The 15,401-nt window shown below is 43.4% G+C and overlaps 1 protein-coding gene across 2 annotated transcripts; it reads right to left on the bottom strand.

The window, feature by feature from the left end:
• Nucleotides 1-227: 227 nt before the first annotated feature.
• On the bottom strand, nucleotides 228-12,240 carry NUP85 (nucleoporin 85). Of its 2 annotated transcripts, none has more exons than XM_090122209.1 (18): nucleotides 11,983-12,240; nucleotides 11,578-11,883; nucleotides 10,959-11,031; nucleotides 10,456-10,499; nucleotides 9,961-10,030; nucleotides 8,596-8,717; nucleotides 8,116-8,250; nucleotides 7,403-7,525; nucleotides 7,013-7,144; nucleotides 6,495-6,601; nucleotides 6,164-6,247; nucleotides 5,488-5,553; nucleotides 4,937-5,088; nucleotides 4,729-4,846; nucleotides 3,609-3,709; nucleotides 2,623-2,774; nucleotides 990-1,076; nucleotides 228-413 (listed from the first exon to the last, which is right to left on the bottom strand). In XM_090122209.1, exons 1-18 carry the CDS (start codon nucleotides 12,013-12,015, stop codon nucleotides 312-314), a joined length of 2,007 nt encoding a protein of 668 aa, XP_089978335.1. In that variant the 5' UTR covers nucleotides 12,016-12,240; the 3' UTR covers nucleotides 228-311. The 2 variants fall into 2 exon arrangements, with proteins under 2 accessions (XP_089978335.1, XP_031454482.2); XM_031598622.2 differs by having other exon boundaries at nucleotides 10,959-11,029; nucleotides 11,567-11,883; nucleotides 11,983-12,239.
• Between the last annotated feature and the right edge of the window lie 3,161 nt (nucleotides 12,241-15,401).

The following is a 15,401-nucleotide window of genomic DNA, read 5'->3' as shown; positions in this document are numbered from 1 at the left end:
GAAAACAGCAACTTCTGCCTTTTTGGTTAAAATGTCAGTGCCTTAAAAGATAGGTTTAGTTTCAGTTCTGGATAATTAGTGGCATAGCAACTGAAAACACAGATGGAAGGAGGTCTGTCAAAAGGGGAAGATGGACAGACCAAATTGGATCAAGCAACCGTAGGAGTCGACTGTACAATTTTTAAAATTCTTTTTTATGAAAAACAAGATCACATCACTAAACAATATGCAAAACAAGACCTTTATTCTTAGAAAACCAGACATGTTTATGTACAATAAGCTACACAGAGTAAAATCACACATTACTGTCTTCAAGATCCTTCCAATGTGCCTTCTTTGACAATGACTCGTGCAAGATTTCGTGCAAGAGCAAGTCTCAGCATTTCCACTTTCATGGTCTCAACATCATCATCCTAAAAGCAGAATTTGGGTTAGATCAGTGCATGCAATAATGAGCTAGTTCTCCTTCTGGGTTTTGAAAAACAAATATGCAGGTCATTAAGAGTGAGAATACATGTTTACCTGTCATTGGGATCTCCATAGAATGGGTAAAAGCTACATTTCTTAATTTTTTAAATTGTCTAAAGACAGAATTACTAAACCTTTTCTCTTTCTGCCAGACTTCTGCATGTGTAGCAAATGTCTCCCTGTTTTGTGCCTAGAACATCTACTAGCCTGAGCTGTTAGATGACAGCATCTCAGCTTTCCATTGTCCGGGTAATTTCTAATTATTTAGAAATTTGGAAAAACCATCGTAGTCCAATACAAATCAACACAACACTCAGGAATGGAAGTACTTCACTATTTTTGTGTATGCTTAATTATCTTCTGCTGATGCCTCAGTATGCTGGCTACTAACAAAGTGCCAGCCTCAGGAACTTAGGCTCTCCCTTGTTTTTGTCCCCATCTACAAACAAGTTTAGTGCTTTCCTTGACTACCCCACAACCCCATTGATTTATTATCCATTTGTCCTCAAAACAGGAGGTACCTGGAACTTCTGCCTATCCAGCTTCCCTGCTGTTAGATCTTCCAGGCATCGCATTAATTCGTAAGTCTGCTCTGCTGAAAATATGACCTGTGGAAATTAAAGTATTTTCATTAAAATAACTGTGCTGAAGGACATCATACAGTCTAAGAACATAACTCAATTGAGACAAAAGAGAACACATTCATACATTCAGATTGATTCTGACCTTTCATTCACAGGATCACAGGACAATTCATAGTAGAAAGGGTCAGAATTAGGGCCTGTAGCAGAAATGCTATACCACAACTTGAAGCAGTGATGAAGCACCTGGTAGGAAGGCAGGGCCAACACAGGGGAGCTCAGCTGCATGCAATACTGCTGAGTGATGAAGGGGTGGACCCAGGATCCAGCCCTCATTTAAGGCCTGGCAGTGGAAGTGAGGGTATCTCTTTGGAGATCCCTACGTACCTACTTACTGAAGGTAAGTAAATTCTTTCCTTTGTGTCCGCAGCTGCTGCATTTGAGAAAGTCCTTATTACTCTGTTATCATTGCTGTGCTTTCCTTCATGTTACAGGGCCCATCCTGTTTAGTATCTTTACTGATTGTATGGATGAGGGGATTGAGTGCACGTTCAGTAAGTCTGCAGATAACACCAAGGTGGGATGAAGTGTCAATCTGCCTGAGGGTACAAAGGTCCTACAGCAGGACCTCAACAGGCTGATTGCTGGGCTGAGGCCAGTGGGATGAAGGTTCAACAACACCGTGTGCTGAGTCCTGCGTTTTGGCCACAACCACCCCAGGCATGCTACAGGCTCAATGCAGAGTAGCTGGAATACCACACAGAGGAAACAGACCTGGGGCTATTGATCAATGCTCAGCTGTACATGAGGAGCAGCAGAGAGAACAGCAATGGTTCAGTCTACACCTACTTGAAAGGAGGTTGTAGTGAGGTGGGGGTCAGCCTCTTGCCCCAGCTAACAACGGTAGGGCAAGAGGGAATGGCCTCAAGTTGTGCCAGTGGAGGTTCAGGGTGGATATTAGAAAAAACTACTCCAGAAGTGTGGTCCAGCACTGGAATGGCTGAGAAGGAAGGCGGTGGAGTCACCATCCGTGGAGGCATTCAAGAAACATGTAGAAGTGCTAAGGAACACTGGTAGGAGGTAGACAGTTGAATTAGATTGTCCTAGAATCGTTATGGTTGGAAAAAACCTCTAAGTGACTCTGGAGGAGGTCTATAACCTCTTGTGCAAAGGGTGAGCTATGAGGTCAAAGTGCATGCCTCAGTGCTTTATCCAGTCACAGGTCTATAGTAAATAAACTTTCATTTTTTTGATGAATCATAATGCAAAAATGTGGCTGAGCAGAAGAAAGCACGCTAAAATAAAGAAAGAAGTGGACAGCTTTGTACTTAAACCATTAGCATGGGTTATTCTATTATTCCACTGCTGCTTTCTAAAAACAGAGATTATCTTATTTGAAGTTATTTGTTGTCCTGCCCTCAATAAGACTAGAAGTACTATGCAATTCTTGAACTGCTATGAACAGTCCTAATCTGGGGACATTAAGTATGGAGCGTGACTGCTCTGAGATAACTTCTCAGGAATAAAAGAAAGGATGTGGGGTGTCTTTGTTGTGTTCGACCAGCATCCTCACCTCTTTCTGCTCCAGCAGGGGAAGGGCATCTGTCAGGAGGGTCATCCAGAAGGAGCAAGGGGCAATATGAGCAGTCATCAGCATCAGAAGCAGCCTGGCAGCTTCAGAGAACCGCTTCTCCCCATACAGACGGTGGAATTCACGGTACTTGCCTACACATGGGTGTTGGAAGGGTAGAAGGTATTAGCATTTGCCAGAACAGCGCAAGCTGGAATTAATGGATGTTTAGAAGTCAGTTTGTTTTCATGAAGCAATAGATAAGAGACTTCCCCTAGACTCAGCTGTTTTGGAATGGGAATGTTGTGCATAAAGGAAAGTTAAAATACAGGTTGTCTTTAAAAAAAAAAAAAGTAAAAAATCTGCCACTGTTTTTGCAAAGAATTACTGTTTGAATCAGCCTGTTACTGAACTGATGGAATCAGCCTGTTACTGAACTGATGGAATCAGCCTGTTACTGAACTGATGCTGCCTGGTGCTGAGTGTTTGCAAGGTGAGCAACAAGAGTGGCTCATACTCAGGTTATGTTGTTGGTTTTTTTTTTTTTTCTGATACCTCAGGAGATTGAGGTGTGTGAAAGGCTTTGCTGCTTAAATGGAAAATGAGATCTTTGTTGATGTAGAATATTCTGCTTTTGCTAAGAATTAGTTGGATCAATACCTAGAGTAATAATTGGCTGAGAACAAATGTGAGTTTTATTCTATGACTGACTTATATCTGCTTAACTGGAAAAATATGAGAAGTAACAATTCCCATTCCAATCCAACTCTGATTAACATTTGAGCTCAAGATAGAGATGTGTGAGAGTTCTTCAGTAAAAGCATACCTGATGTTCCTGAAACTTCTAAAGGAAAATCAAGCAGGAATCTTTTTTTACTTTTAAAGAATTGTACATAATGCAGAAAGGGAGATTCAATTCCAGAAGATAAACTGTGTAGAGTAGCTGTGTTATAAATAACAGAACAACCAGAGAATTAGGCCCTTCTCACCAAGAAATGTCAGCCGGTCACTAAGCAGCATGGATGGTCCCAAATTATCAATGAGGTCTAAGTCAGAAAAGCATCCCCTTTCGCAGTAGTCCTTAAGGAATCTGCAGAGAAAGTAAATGCAGCAAAGCTTTACAGGGGAGCTATTTTTCATGTTTCTTTTGTATCTACTCATACCTTCCCAGGAAAGCTTAGTATACAACTGAATTTCATCTTAATTAACTATGACTGAGAACTTCAGAAGACATAAAAACATTTTCTGGGAGTGGTTAGTGAGGCAGTGTAGTGAGCATTTTACTGATGCTTTGTTTTTCTTCTAGATTTTGTAGAAGTTGAGAACTGTTTCTTAAAAAGAATAAGGAAAGGAAGGAACACAGAAAGCTGAGGCTGGTAGCAGCATAAATAACTTTCCCAGATTGTAACAAAGCTCTCTTTTTCTGCTGTAAGATAAATTAATTAAAAAGGAAGCAAAAGAAACAGTTCTAAAGGCTTTTCATCTCTTTTGTCACAACCTTCATCATGCTGCTCTTTTCAGCATCTGCTTCCTGAAATGCTTTTCTTTCAACTTCTGTTGAAAGAACACTCCCTCTAAAAACAAGCTGAAGGGGGAAGCTGGCAGTCTCTTACCTCTCCCTTTTACACTGCTGAAGATGCAGTATTACCTACCCATCTATCCAGAGCACAATTACAGAACTATAACTATACAAAGGGATTGGTACCTGTCTGATTTCAATTAAGAAAAAAAAAAAACGTCCATGATGTGGGCTGCTAGAGATTCAAAAGCACAATAAGAGTTGCAAGTGAAGCCCCAACCCTTTGTCTAGATCTAAACTAAGTGGTAGCAACATTTTCAATTCTATTACTGGACTGTTTGGTAAAGCAAATCTGTTTAATCTGTAGCTCTCCTGAAGTACAATGGTGTAGGAAAAAAAAAACAGCTAGGCTATTGCAGATGACAAGAACCCAAGGGTGTCATCTTCTAGCCCAGAAGCAGACACCTGGTCTGAGGTAAAGATAACCCCACTCTGCCTGCAGTGGAACCTTTCCAGGATGGCTGCCTTCTTCCCATTCCTACCAGCCCACTACAATGATGGCCACTTGAGAGCTTCTGACATAGACCCACCGATCTGATATTAGTGTAGCAAAAGCTGCATCCTTGGCTCTGATGCTCCAAGACAGGGCAGAGCCCAAACGATTATTTCGCAGAGCCTTCATGGCCATGATTTTACAGATGCTTCGGACTTTGGAGAAAACACAGGAGAAAAGAGAAAATCAGTTTTGATAGTTTCACTTGTGTCACAATAAAACAGTGAAATTTAAGAATCAGTCACCTTGTTCATGCATCTGTCTCTGCTCACAGATTCTCAGCACTTTGAGGGCCTTCTGTTCTGTGTTAAGGGGTATCCGCTCAATATGAAGTTCCAAATAGACCCTGCCATATTCTGGACAATGGTCAAAGTAATCCACCCCCAGCTGCCACAGACTGAGGGGAGGGGAAGAAAAAGTCAAGCATTTCAAGTCTTGTAAATCTTAAATAAACATAACAGGAAAGAACAAGTAGAATTTGAGTCTCCATTAATAATACTTAATTCTGATTAACACGGTGTTTGGATCTAAGATAGTTTTTACTTTCTACTATCAGCTGCCTTGTACACAACAATTCCTGCGTCTCAAAAATGCAGTGTACCAAAAATGTCACAGAGACAGCAGCCATTCTATCCTGGTTAATACACCTGATAAGTTTTAATTGATTGCTGAAATTCTAACAGTGGCTTGAGTTTTGCCTTTTCATTTTATTATTATGCAATTTTTTAAAAAAATTATTTTTTTTTCCTGTCCTGACGCTAAGTCTAACCTCTGGGGAAAAAAAAAAAATCACTACCTGTGATGGGAGAAGAGTCCTGAGGCATACTCTAGTAAAAGAAATTCACGCATGTTTGAACCAAAACTGGGGAAGGAATGAAGAAAGAAAAGAAACAGGCATTACTATTTGCACCTCATCAGAAAAGCCTCCTGTCTCAATTTCAGAAGCACCTGCAGTACATTTTCTCAAGGGTTATCTTAACAAACATCATATATCAAGCCTAAGCTTGCAGGGCAGCTTTATCCTTGGGGGGATACCTACATCTTTACAGTATTTAGTAAATGTAACTTACAGTAATGACTGCTTTAAGAAACTGAAACATCAGGAGAATGCAAATAGCAAAATTGCTCATACTGAAGTTTGTTGAAAACTTATGTATGGAAACTCTTTTTAGATGAGTTTCTTCACTATTCCAACAATCACAAACATTTGAGCTGTTAATAATATTTCAGCTAAAATTATATTTAAAACCAAACCACAAACCCTAACACTGCTGAAGTCCTGTTGAATAGCATGTCAAACTCATCAGGACAGCAACTGCTTCTGCTTCTGAAGAATGTCTGGGCTGATGGAGCACTTTTATTTTCCATCTTTTATAAATACTTAAGATGCTCCTTTTTCACCAAAACCGACATGCTGTTTCAGTCATTCTTACTTCTGAGTGACTGAATAATCAGTGCAAATAAATACTTACTAGAGATTGTGAGATTGCAGGAGTTTACAGTGATCCAGAAGATCAGTCAGATGAGCCACAAACCACCAGTTGCTCAGAGCAACACTGTATTTGAAACAAGCAAAACAAAGAAAATGCTTAGCCAATCACTGCCAAGGAATGTGAGGTTTTGCACATACATAAGCTATATTACAGCACAGTGTCTGGTTGCAATGTCCCAGACCTAATGGAATCCTTTTAGTTGCTACTTGCTTTGCGTAGCATTTGCAGCCTGTACCCATATCCTCTACCCCAAATGCTATTGGAAGCAACACAGTAGAGCTAGAGAAAGAAAAACTTTTAAGAACTTAACCTGCATTCCTTGATCACTTGGTGAAGCTCAAATTCAAAGGCTGCCATTAAAATTGTGTCTAGAGGCTCAGGGCTGCTTTCTTCACCCAAGAACATGTCCATACTAGACTGTGGAATAAGATTACAAGACTTAATTAAAAAACAATTGTGAGAGGGTAGAAGGAAAACTATTTGTTTTGATGCAATAGCCTCATTTAGATTATTTTACGGGAGAGTACATCACAGAGACTGAACGCGGCCAAGAGGCAATATTTTAGCATTAGGAAATTGGAAAGACAATTTGAGGACCAAAACTGGTAACGCTAGACACTAAAGAGACTTGGTCTTCAACCATTATTTTTTCTGTATCAGTCTCCCAGTCCATTTAAAAATTCTAGGAAAAGTCTTGTGAGTATGTAGTTTCTGTAAAACTATAACCTTCATAAAACATAAAACATCAACCTTCCCAAAGCTTTCTGTAAGTACCATAATCTTTCTGTGCATTAAAATGGAGAATATAAAAATAATTATATTTCTTGCCTGTGCATAGAACCGCAGTTCCATTGGCTTCACAGTTGGATGTGAATACAGGAGTCGAGTAACCAGAAAGTGGTACCAAGTAGTCATGAGTTCCTTTTTTTCTAGTATGGCATTCTCATCTCCCAGCAGGATCTAAGAGGAAGAAAAGCAAAGGAGTAGTTCTACAAATTCAGCAATGTACACAGCTGCATCTTACCTTTTTAAAGGCACTACTATTATTTTGCAAAGTCTACAATTTAATTAAGAGCCTAGGATAGGAAAGCAATTTGCACAAGTGATCTAATGAAATAGATAATTTAACATATTAAAGTTACTTATTGACTACACGTGGCTTCTGAAGTACAATGCAATCCAGTACTTGTCCACTTTCCTTTCTTAACCAAAACACACCTTGCAGATCGATTCCATGTGGGAATTGGAAGCAAAGGTTCCATCCTGTAGATAACGTTGACATTCTTCATGCCAGTGCTGCCATTTCAGCTCCATCTCAGTCAGCGTTTGGGTGTTACCAAGCTGAATGGAGTAAGAGGCATAAAAGAAAAAGAAATACCAAGTCACAGCAGGTATTTGATCTGAACTCGCACCCATTCATGCTAAGAAGATAAGGAGGCTGTTGTCATTTTTTTCCTTGTTCTCCAGTTGCATCTGAAGTGTCTTAATTTGTGTATCTAAATAAAGGAAAAGGATTCCAAGACAACCAGTGAAAGATGCAGCTGCAATTTTTCCTACACAAGGAGATCACTGCAACAGAGGAAAACCTGCAGGTAAGGTCTTCAAAGACTTCTCTATAAGTTCTCAACAGGAACTGTTTCAGATAACCCAGCAATGTACTTTGCTACAAAAACATCACTTCTGACTATGTTGGTTTATCACCTAACAGATTTTTAGCTGTATTCTTGGATCTCTTGGGTAACTGAGACAAATATTTTTACAAGGATTAAGACAGATGTTTTAATGGTCAACAGCCTGTGATGTTAAAGGAGCCACAGCAGAGATGAAACAGACTGGACTAATTCTATTAAGAAATAAGATAAGAGCGATAACAGAACTAAGGAAAAAAAAAATCAGTGCGGAGAAAAAAAAAAAGAGTGCTTTGTACATACACTGGGCACAGGCATCTTCTTCATCAAATCATCCAGGATTTTGTACATGTTCATTGATGTGGGATTTGCAATGGCTTCTTTGGAGAGCAAGTGGCGTGCTTCATCCATTCGGCCTTGCAGCACAAAGATATCCACCTGCAGAAAGCACATCTATGAGCACCAACCTATGCAAAGCTACCACACGCCCAGGTACAATATCAGGGGAATCTTCAAGAAAATTAAGTGGAGTTACAAGATTTCAACTTTAGCCCCTGCTTATTTGAATATACAACTCTCTGAATCATGAAATTGAAAGGCTCAAGTTAGGAACAAGGGGCAGGATGATCCTGACAGTGCTTCATCTTAAAACTGTACAGACAGAAGCAGCATGTCAAGTATCAGTTTCTGGGATGTACTACAGTGCTAAGAAGAGAAGAGGAATGCAAGATGCATATGCACGACTTCTCTTCATCTAGAAGTTTTATAGGGGGCTGTACTCACCACATTCCAGAAGAGCTTATGTTTTGATGGATTTTCACTGCTCAGAACTTCACGGACCATGTTGTCTACATCACAGATGTGAAGCTGAACCCAATCAAGGAGACGAAGCAGGAGAGGACCAGCTTTACACAGAGAAGGTATTGTTGTTAGTTCCCAAACTGTTTGTCCCCAGACTGTTAATTGATATGCTTCTAACCTTACCGGTCTGACAATCATTAGATGAGATTTACTAAGCAGATTTCTATCTGCCACATTCAAACTAGAAAGGCACAGAGTTCCTTAAGTAGACAAGCTGCAGGAGCTGGGCTCCCTGTGACAATTTTTAGACAGGACAGAAGCACAAACCAGAAGAAAACCAAGACAAGTTACTTGAAGAAATAAAATTTCATTCATATCATGTCTTCAAATTCCAAAAGATCCACAAAATGTTTTTAATTTACCAACCATTCTAACACTATAATGTGATGGAAAGTACAGTGATAATAGCAAAGTGGCAAAGTCTTTGGCTGCAGCAAACGAAGGCAAGCCCAAATGCAGCAGCCATGGACACAGAAATGAAGGAAAAAAAGCTGCTTACCTTTGGAAGACCTCAGTTAGGCAGGGATCTCCAGAGAGATCCTCTTGCCTCCACTGCCAGCCCTTAAGTGAGGGCTGGGAAGGGGTGGATCCTGGCTCCATCCCTTGTGGTCATTCAATGCATTGCATGCACCTGAACTCCCCTGGGTTGGCCCTATCTTCCCACCAGGGCCTCCATCACTGCTTCAAGCCATGACTAGCATTTCTGCTACAACCATCATATTAACCAAATACGAGGATGAAATCCGGTGGTAGGTAGTTCACTTTTTCTTTGGATTAAATAATCTATAATTTATGAATCCCTCTTTTGAATTATGTGAGTACATTTGTTAGCATAATCTGATTTCCTAAGAAAACAATTCTGAATCACTCATAAACAAACTCATTTATGAAATGTCATCCTGCTGTTAAAGGAATTACATCAAGATGTGTAAATGTTAGTTGGTATCTACTGGTTTAATGGTTAAGAACGTGCTTATGCTTTGAAGTCAAATAAATTGGGAACAAATTTTTGTTATCTCTCTTCATTTACATGGGAAATAAATAAGCAAGCCAGTGTAAACTGTAGCATACTGCATAAGAGGGGGAAAAGTAGAATGCATCTTGACATAATTTAATTCAGAAAATGCAATTTACGGAGGCAGAAGAGGTATTAGAACTTAGTGCTGTTTGTCATACTCTCTACAATATGTATTAAAATCTAGCACAGTGGATGCTATCTTCATTTTAAACAATTAATTATGCAAACAAGACCACTTTCAGTCAACATCAGAATTATTTGCTATTCACCTGGAGCTGCTTCAACAAACAGAATCTCACACAGATTCCAGATCAGCTCCATAGCAGAGAGAATAGAAACCTGAAAAAAAGCAGAGCTGCATTTCAGGGACAGTAATTGTTCCCATTATTTATTTTTAACTGCACAGCTGAATTTGCTGTCCATAACAACCAGTCTTTATAGACAAATGTCATACTGATATTTCAGATACAAATTAAAAGAAACAGGCCATAACTTCTCCACACATATTGAGTTTAGAAAATATCAACACTGTTTGTGTATTGAAATGCAACAGTAATCACTCCTCAGAGAAATACAAAACAGTACAAAAAGTGTTATTTTAAGCCTGTTTACTCTCCTGAGAGTTACAAGGAGCACATAAAGAACAAAAGGCTAATTAAGCGACATCAGTGCAGTTTATACAACAAAACTACAGCTACAGTGTTGGTCTTCATGGCTTTACTAACCAGCATTCATGCAACTATGTGGATGTGACTGCAGATTACCTGAATGCTGTACTGGCTTTGCAGGGCAGAGTCCCGGGTTGAAACTGAGTGAAAAATAAGCCAAGTCAAAAAGCAGCATGTTTACCTTATTTCACAATACTTTCTGAGCTCATAAATACAATTTCTGACCACTCACTGGGTATAGACCCAAATGTGTACACAACCAATAAAGTTAAGCTAACCTTTCATAACTCTTTATAAATCTGGTAAATTTACAGGACAAGGATGTTAAAACAGAGTGAGATCTCTCGCTTTTTCAGGAAAGCTGTTAATTTTGACTCATTTTTCCACAAAACCACAGTCCGTGACATGAAAAGACTGCAAGTCTTCCCAAAATCAATTACAAGATGATGAACCAATCTGGAAATCTCAATGATAGAAATGGAATCCTGTTAATTACTGAAGTTAATAATCTCAGTAGCCGTAACAACTGCCAAATGAAATCTTATTTTTCTAATCACAAATAGCATCTCCTTTTATTGCAGTACAACAAACAGACTTACTTGCAGCCTGGTGCATGTCCTCCATGCAGGCTCTTATGACCGAGCGGTAGTTTTTGCTCACTTGGACTAACCTGCCAAACACAAAAAAGGATCGTTTACAGAGAGCTACTGGGGTTAGTCCCTCTTCTGTGCACCTGTGGATGCTTCCAGCAGTAAGCATGGCGGGCAGCTGTGTCGGCACCAGGTATGCAGGGTCCCAGGCACTGCTCAGGGCCTGGAAGGAGGTTGTAGTGAGGAGAGGGTTGGCCTCTTCTCCCCAGGTAATAGAGATGGGACCGGGGGTGACGGCCGTAAGATGTGCTAGGGAGGTTCAGGTCGGGTATTAGGAAAGATTTCTTCCCAGAAGGAGCAGCAGGTGTTGGCACAGGCTGCCCAGCGAGGCGCGGCGTCGCCCCGGAGGCGTTCAGAGCCGCGGAGATGCGGCACCGAAGGCCGTGGCGGTGGGAAGGGGTTGGCCCTTTAACGTCTTCCCCCCCCCCGGCGATTCCACGATCACACCGAACAGCGGTTGGAACCGCACGGCTGCCCAGTTCCCGGCGCTTTGGGCCATTCGGGCAACGGCATTTCCCTACAGAACGCCCGGCGCTCCCGGCCCCGGCCCCGCTCACTGCGCGTTCCTCGCCCTGGCGGCTCGCTCCTCCTCGCAGCGCTGCAGCCCGACGAAGATGCCGTGGGACTCGTTGAAGAGCTTCCGCAGCGTCTCCACGTACACGTCCCGATCCCCGCGGACCACGAAGACGCGCGCGGCGCCCGCCGCTCCGTCCCCGCCGCCCGCAGCGCCGCACCCCGCCGGCCCCGCGCTGCCTCCCGGCGCCCGGCGGCGCTCCCCGCCTCTCCGGCCGAACAGCGTCTCGCACAGCAGCATCTCGGCGGGGCCCCACGCGAAGCACAGCTGCGTCCGGGCCGGGTCGGCGCCCGGCAGCACCTGCGGGAAGGGAGCGGGGGGCGGGGGAGAGGAGGCGACGTGAGGCGACGGGCGACCCGGCGCGGTCCGGCGGAGCGGCCCCGCGGCCCCGGCCCTGACCGTCAGCGGCGGCTCCGCGTCCGACTCCTCCATGGCCGCGCCGCTCTCCCGCCCGCGCCGAGGCCCCGCGCGGCTGCCCGCCCCGCTGCCTGCTGCCACCCGCGGAGCTCCGCGGCGTTTCCCCTCGAGCCGGCGGCCGCCCGCCTCCGTCCTTCCGTCCTTCCTTCCCCCCCTCGGCACCGCCGAGGCTCCGCGACTTTGGGGCAGGCGCGGCCGTTCGCCCCGGAAACAGCGCCGGCACCGAAGGGCCCCGGCGGGCGGGAGGGGAGGGGCGGGGCCGCCGGAGTTCCGGAGCGGGGCGGCGGGGAAGCGGCGGAGGCGAGCCGCGCTGAGCCCGGGGCCGAGCCGCGGTCGCTCTCTAACGATGGGTCTCTTTGCGCATTCAAGGCGCTCGCAGGCAGATGAGCCTCCAGAAGACACCGCGTGCAGCTGCGGCTCTCGGGCCGGTGGGACTCCGTGCTTTGTGCCTCGCTGGGCTCCTGCGGGCTCGGGGCAGCTCCTACCGCAGGTTACGCTGGGCGCGGCGGGCCGGCAGCGGTGCGGAAAGGCGCTGTCCCCACTTCCCCTTCGTGCCTGCAGGCACCCCGCTTTGCTCCCCGTTCCTGTAGGTACGCTCGACAAGAAAAAGGACTGTGCTGCTGAATTCTTACCCGGAAAAAGCCAATCCCTCTTTCACTGACGGATGTCTGGGCCCCTTGGCCCATTCTGGAGCAGGACCCTGCATTCACAGAATGGCTTGGGTTGGAAGGGGCCTCGAGGATCATCCAATTCCAAACCCCGTGCCGTGGGCAGGGTTAATTTTTCAATATTGGTTATGTCATTTGCTGACCTCATAGGAAGAATGCTGCGACGCTTTGCTGCTACATTGCCTCTGTATTGGCTACTGCATCCATCATTTTCTATACAAATAAAGGTAGTGCTTTTCTCTGAGAGCGTGGCTTTTTCACTGACCTGCTGAGAACAGGAAGTGGTGTCTGTTAGAGGCAGGAGGAACGGCTTCCGCAGGGTAGAAGAATTTGAAATTTTCAGAAACCTGCTTTAGGAACAAATCTAAGAGAGCTCATCCTTTGTGGTAGGCAAGAGTCCCATGTTTGGGGATGTGGATGCAACTGAATCTCTTCCACAGAGTCCCATTCTTCCGCTGTCATAGAAGATGGTGCTGCCCTATGGTTATGACTCTGGAGGATATTGATGCTGAATTCTAGATCTAAAATATCCTTCAGCCATAAAATTGCTCTGGATGTAAACCAAAACAGGATCTTTGAAAACCCAGCAGTAAGAGCTCTGCTTCTGCTGGGGAGGTTGGCTGGAGGGCTGCATGTATCTGGACGGGAGATGTGCCTTCACTCTTTCTCAAAAAAGGCTCTTGTGCCTGCCCAGTCTGTGTAATTATATTGAATTGGCAACCAGAATGTCAGTATGGAAGTACATATTGTTCAGAAATACTTCAGAGTTCAGGCTCTGAGTTCAGCCACTGAAGGCAAAGGCCAAAAGAGAATGATACTGTTCTCTGAGGCCCTTCTCATAAGGGCCAATATATGAGTTTAGCAAAAGGAATCAATGAGTGCTAATTCTAAAAACTTCAACTTTGGTTGGTGTGTGAACAGCCTTGTTTTCTCTTAATTCTGCTTCACAAGAAGCACTGGAGTCGTAATAGACTAATTGTCTTTGCATTTCACCAGGTGCAAGGACGTTTTCCGCGGATTTTCACATATATTATTTTGGAAGTTGCTCATTATGGCCTAACGAACAGTCAAATTTTGCCAGTTTGGGGAAAAACAGCTAAAGGTCAGCCAAAAGTCTCTGTCATGAAGCTAATGGTGGAAAAATGGGGATAAAGTAAGCAGGCATACAACTAAATGCAGCTGCACATGCACGAAGGAACATTAACATATATTAATGAGTTATTGGGAAAGAATGAAATGTATGTCTTAACTATTTAGATGTAGAACCTCAACTCTGAGAGAGCGCGCTGGTTTGTTAAGTCACCCGGTAGATATCGTGAGGAATAAAGGAATGCTGCATTCTAACACCACGCTGTAGTTGGAGCGTTTGTAGTTAGAGACAATTTGGATGACAAAGGCAGCCTTAGCTGTACTCTCTTGCTTATAGCACTAGTAACTATTGTCTCGCCATTTTTGCATTGAACTAATTGTAAAGCCATAAAGTTCTGAACGGTCTGGAGTTGCTTTTGTAGGCTTGTGCTTACTAATGTATACTGGCACATACACTCTGCCTGCAGCGTCTTATCTTAAAAATCTTAATCTCTTGAAGTCTTGGTGTGAAAGGGAACATAGGTTGAATGCCCGTGTTCCCTGCCCTCTTCAGAAAAGTGGAGAATTAAGCATAAGTGCTCTGCAAGATCTAGATAAGTCATATTTCTTCTATATAAAACTACTGTACAAGAATAAAACAAGGCACAGAAATATCTGAGAAACATGGGATTTTTTCCCCCAGAGATGGAATTTTAACTGTGACACTTCCCCATTCACATCTCTTCAACTGTGTTCATAAAAAGGAGCTCAGAAAGAAATAAAGCTTTGCCTTTGCCCTGCTCTGCTGCAGCCTGGTCTCTGCAGGACTGGGTCTTTTGTAGTTCCCAATGTGGCATCTCCCCCACCGCTTGCTCTGAGTGCTGTTGTGTAGCCAGTTATCTCTGCATTTTTTAGCACTCTTTTTATTGTTAGCTCAACCGGATCTCCTGCATAATGTGACTTTCCTCTTGTTCTGTAAGAAAAAAAGCCATATAAGAACAGGGGGTGTAGAAACGTCTATGATTAGGGTATCTGTAATTGGTGGCAAGAGCAATGGTGCTACAGCTTAAACATTTTTCAGTTTTTTTGAGCAAATACAACTTCTGCAGCAGTAGAGAAATCCTATACATTTTCATAAAATCCAGCTTATTTTCATGTCTCCTTTTAAGCAGATTTGTTCTATTTGTGATGCTGGCCATAATATATGTTCCAGTTAACTTCATTCTGGCATTCAGCTTTTTCATGGTGCTCTCAGCCTTGACCAGTTTCATCTCAAGTCCCCAAAGCCACTCCCAAAGAAATCCTCCTGGTCTGCAACATGATGATCTTAAAAGAGGAGTGGAAAGCAATGGCAAAAGCGAAGACCAACTTCAGTCTTGTGACACAGCAGTCGCTCCTCTGTGATGCTGCATTTCTTTAAACAGAATTTAGCACCCTTGTCTTTTGTTCTGCATTGTACCCATACGGTTTGAGTCTTGCTCAAAAAAGCAGTCTACAGTGTCTGAGGTATAAGAATAGAGTGGGTTTTTGCTCAATTTCCTTGTTCTCACACCTGGTCCTGCTTCTTAGTTGTGGAGAGAAAGATGAGAAGTAGGTAGCGGTTTAAATGTGTTGCTCATTGCTCTTCAAGGTTGAAACTGGAGGTGAAGCGGGATGGTAGCATGC

The sequence above is a fragment of the Phasianus colchicus genome, chromosome 20, assembly GCF_987193195.1.
Source record: "Phasianus colchicus chromosome 20, bPhaCol1.hap1.1, whole genome shotgun sequence".
NCBI lineage: Eukaryota > Metazoa > Chordata > Aves > Galliformes > Phasianidae > Phasianus > Phasianus colchicus.
Note: the sequence above shows the minus strand (reverse complement) of the source record. Positions and strands in the feature narration are given on the sequence as shown.

Excerpts from the sequence above, each read along its gene's own strand:
- NUP85 (XM_031598622.2), bottom strand. The coding sequence starts at position 12,015 with ATGGAGGAGTCGGACGCGGAGCCGCCGCTGACG. Across the intron at positions 5,554-6,163 it reads CTGCAATCTCACAATCTCTA|TTTTGGTTCAAACATGCGTG; the intron begins GTAAGTATTTAT and ends TTCCTTCCCCAG. Across the intron at positions 2,775-3,608 it reads TGACCGGCTGACATTTCTTG|GCAAGTACCGTGAATTCCAC; the intron begins GTGAGAAGGGCC and ends ACCCATGTGTAG.